This window comes from Aristolochia californica, unplaced genomic scaffold (genome assembly GCF_029961685.1).
Source record: "Aristolochia californica isolate CCGP_79_NKW_82.1479 unplaced genomic scaffold, dmAriCali1.0.hap1 SCAF_1, whole genome shotgun sequence".
NCBI lineage: Eukaryota > Viridiplantae > Streptophyta > Magnoliopsida > Piperales > Aristolochiaceae > Aristolochia > Aristolochia californica.
In genome coordinates this window covers 10,729,067-10,732,864 of record NW_027181770.1, presented here as the reverse complement: position 1 = coordinate 10,732,864, position 3,798 = coordinate 10,729,067, and the positions used below count along the sequence as shown (strand labels likewise).

Genomic DNA, 3,798 nt, shown 5'->3' with positions numbered 1-3,798 from the left:
CTGATCTCCCTCGTCAAACACGTCCTATGACCGGGACTTTCTCCTCTGCTTCTCCGCGGACCCAACCAGCAGATTGCCTCGTGGAATTTGGAAACTCTGCAGTTTGAATCGAGCATAAGATTCTTCCAAGTTCGAAGCTGTTAGGGTCCGTGGTTGAAGAGCTCTTTCTCTGATCCGAAATCTACTCGCGATCCCTTTATATTGCCCCAACTGATGCGAGTTGCGCGAGATGAAATCATTCTCTGCCTCGCTGGGGCTTAAGAAACGTCGAAAATGGAAAGAATGGAGCAGAGCAGAGAATTTAAAGAGAGTACCAACTTTGTATTTACAATTCACATGTTATTGTTTCAAACGCTAATCATTACAAAGACAATAAAGGGAGGCCCTTGCCAGCACATGATCACGAACCCCCGCTTACGCAGGAGAAGATGCGATGGCTCCTGAACCCTCCAACATCCTTCGTTAGACGAGGCACTTCTCTCGTCTTCTCCGGCGAGTAATCCCGTGGTAAGTCCTGGAAAGAATGGCTCCTCCTGTGACGGAAGCCCCCCTCTTCGTACCCGGCGAACTTCTCCGTCGTCGGCGGCGGCGGTAAATACAGGTGACTGTTGGCATGGGAGTCGAAGCTGTGAAGCCGCTGCGTTTGGCCGTGGGAGAGGCACCTGTATTTCCGCCGAGTATTGCTCCTCTTAATCGCCCGGTACATTAATGGGATCAATCCCTCCATCCCTTCTTTCCTATCGAGTATCAGAGGGCCCGCGTCGATGAGTTCTTCCGTCTGTTCCAGCAAATGCAATGAAATCTTTCACGGGTGGGTGTTTCTTTATAGAGGGGGACTCTTTCATGTTACTTTTGACTTGAACTTGGTAAATCAACTTTAAGGGTTTTATCAAACGCTGCTTTCCTGATCCCTGGAGACTCAGATTTGATTATTTTAATGGAGGAGGGTTTGGTTTAATGGAGTTCTAAGTGGGAGCACTTGCTCTGCTGCGGCAGCTTGCTTATGTTCGGAAGTGCTCTCACCATGAGATGCTCTAGAGACGCCATCAAAATCCTTCTAACAAAACCCACTTGGATAGATAGTTGATTAGTTTTTTTCTGAGATGAGATAAAGATGTTGACATAGAAGGAATCATTCTGTGCTGTTTCTGGACGAAAATGTCTTCTGCTACTTTTAAGACGAGAAGCGATTTGACACAGATTATGGAAAAATGTGGAGAACCTGAGAAAGTCATGTGTTCCCATTTTTTTATACAACCGATTAGTTGCCAATAAAGAACTTGAGCATTCTACGTTATAAAGAAAGATTTTGCTGAACTGAAAGAAACAAAATCATAATGAAAGAGATTACTACTAATACAAATTCATTGGCGTGAGCTCTCACGATACTCTTACTTTTGTCAACTTGTGGAGAAAAATATTGAAGTACAAGCTCCGAGCCCAGATCCTTGATCGTTTTTAGAGGGAAAAATGAACACGTTTCACCAATTTAAAAAGAAAAACAAACAAGACGAAGCTTCCAAGTTCTCAGTCTACTGTTTCCAATGGGGAATCCAAACTGACCTTTGGTCAGTAGAGTTTTTCAGTGAAACCCAGTTTTGCAAGAACCGCACAGGAAATTGCACCAATTTCATGGAAGCAATTTCATGGATGATGATTATTCAGATTTTCAGATTACTTGATACCTATTGGTGTCTTTTTTAGAAAGAGTTAGAAAAGTGTTTCAAGTAAAACTAATTTTCAAGGAGTATTAGTCTCTCTCTTTTCCTAATAAGATATATTTTCCAGGAAATTTTTACTTGAAAAAATGTCTCAATTTTATAGGGAGAAATTTCTAGTCAAGAGAAGCAGGAAACCACTCTGCCAAAAAATCATCGGTAGAAGGCCTTCTCTCCCTCTGTCGTTCGTTGGTTTTCTTTTCTTTCTGTTATTTCTCTCTTTTTATCTTCTTCCCTTCTACCCATGGATATATTCCCGACAGGTGACGGAGGCAGAATGTCGTCGATAAAAATGTTGGTTCATAGTTTCTTTGTCCCAACCTGTTGAACATATGACTCATATAATGTAAGGTTGAGGATATAATTGTACAGGGGTATTTGTATCTTTTTTAACACAAATACCTTTATGGTTTAATACTATATAAGAATTATGTAACCCTGATTATTATTAGTATAGGATTATTCCTGTGTGATCTGATGGACGTATGTCATGTTCGTTCCTATTTTTCATTCTCACGTCAACAATTGGTATCAGAGCTTCAGATTGAAATAAAAGAATTTCCGGACGAAGTATCTGGTTCTGGAATTCTAGAAACAAACATATTGTTTTTTGGTCGACGACGTAGATAAGTTTCCCTGTCGCAGAAGACGAAGCTGTCGACATCGAGGTCTGTGTTTTTTGGCGACGATGCAGAGAAGTTTCCGACAATGTGTGAGAAATCGTCGAAGAAGGGTCTCTGGCAGTGACACATCGTCGAAGACGACGCCGTGAGATTTCATCTGAGAAGGGAGAACGTCGCATAGGACAAACGAAAAAAAAATTCGAAGAAGAGGAGAAGAAGCCGTCCCCGTTTCCTTGCCACCGTACGCCACCCCGAGCTACTGTTGCCATCGCCACAGAAGGTTGACGACGACAACTTTGTTCTCCTGACTCTATTCCGTTCTCGTCACCGGTTCCGCACCACCGTTGTCGTCGCCAGTTCTGAGCCACCGCGCGTTGCCGCCATCGCCGCAGAAGGTGGTCTCCATCCCGCCCTGTTCAAAACAGGGACGTGGGGAAGAAGACGGGTTTTCACTTAACGCTGAACCTTTCAACCTGGTTTTGTTCGTTCAACCCAGTATGGGTCGATTGGTCCGGTTTTGTGGCTCATGATAGATCGTTTGATGTCCATCCGATTAAAGTGATTTTGGAGGCGTTGGATTCGTATCGTCGAAAACTAAGTTAGGTGATGATGACTGGGGTTTCTTCTGCCAAATTTGATATGACAAAATTCGACGACACAGGGAATTTTGGATTATGGAAGAGGAGAGTGAAAGACCTGTTAGTGCAGCAGGGCATGTTGAAGGCGTTGTACGAAAAACAACTGACAGGAATGGATGACATGGATTGGAAAGAAATGGAGGCGAAGATTGTGGCGACAATTAGGCTTTGTCTGGATGATGACGTGATGTATCATGTCATGGATGAGGAATCATCGGCGGCAGTTTTGTTGAAACTAGAAAGTCAGTATATGTCCAAGTCGTTGATGAACAAGCTTTATCTTAAGCAGACACTGTATGGTCTTAAGATGACAGAGGGCTTGGATCTGAGTCAGCATATCAACGTTTTCAATTAGTTCATAAGTGATTTGAATCAGGTTGATGTGAAGTTCGAAGACGAAGACAAGGCGTTAATGTTGTTGAATTCCCTACCGACTTCTTCTACGTACGAAAATTTGGTTACGACTCTGATGTGGGGAAAAAAACTCTCAAATTGGAGGAAATCACAAGTGCTCTATTAGGCTTCCATCAGAGGAAGAAAGCCGGTTATGAGACTTCACAAGGTGAAGGACTTGTGGTGAAGGGTAACCAGGAACGTGGAAGAAATAAGTCTCGGAGTGGATCAAGTGACAACAAATCTCGGTCTCAATACCGAAAGAGGAAAGACATCACTTGTTTTAAGTGCGGGAAAAAAGGGGCACATAAAACGGGATTGTTTAGAGAAAAAGAAAGGGAACGCAGAGAACAGAGAGGGTCCATCAAAGTCTGCGAATGGTAGAAGAAGAATACTCAGAGAGTGGTGACAGGGATATGCTTTATG

At 43.1% G+C, this 3,798-nt stretch overlaps 1 protein-coding gene across 1 annotated transcript; it reads right to left on the bottom strand.

Moving 5' to 3' along the window:
* Positions 1–400: 400 nt before the first annotated feature.
* On the bottom strand, positions 401–727 carry LOC137946215 (uncharacterized). The gene has a single exon (XM_068792436.1). It carries the CDS (start codon positions 725–727, stop codon positions 401–403), a length of 327 nt encoding a protein of 108 aa, XP_068648537.1.
* Positions 728–3,798: the final 3,071 nt, after the last annotated feature.

Bases quoted from the DNA above. Each gene is read 5' to 3' on its own strand.
- LOC137946215 (XM_068792436.1), bottom strand. From the start codon at position 727: ATGGAGGGATTGATCCCATTAATGTACCGGGCGATTAAGAGGAGCAAT.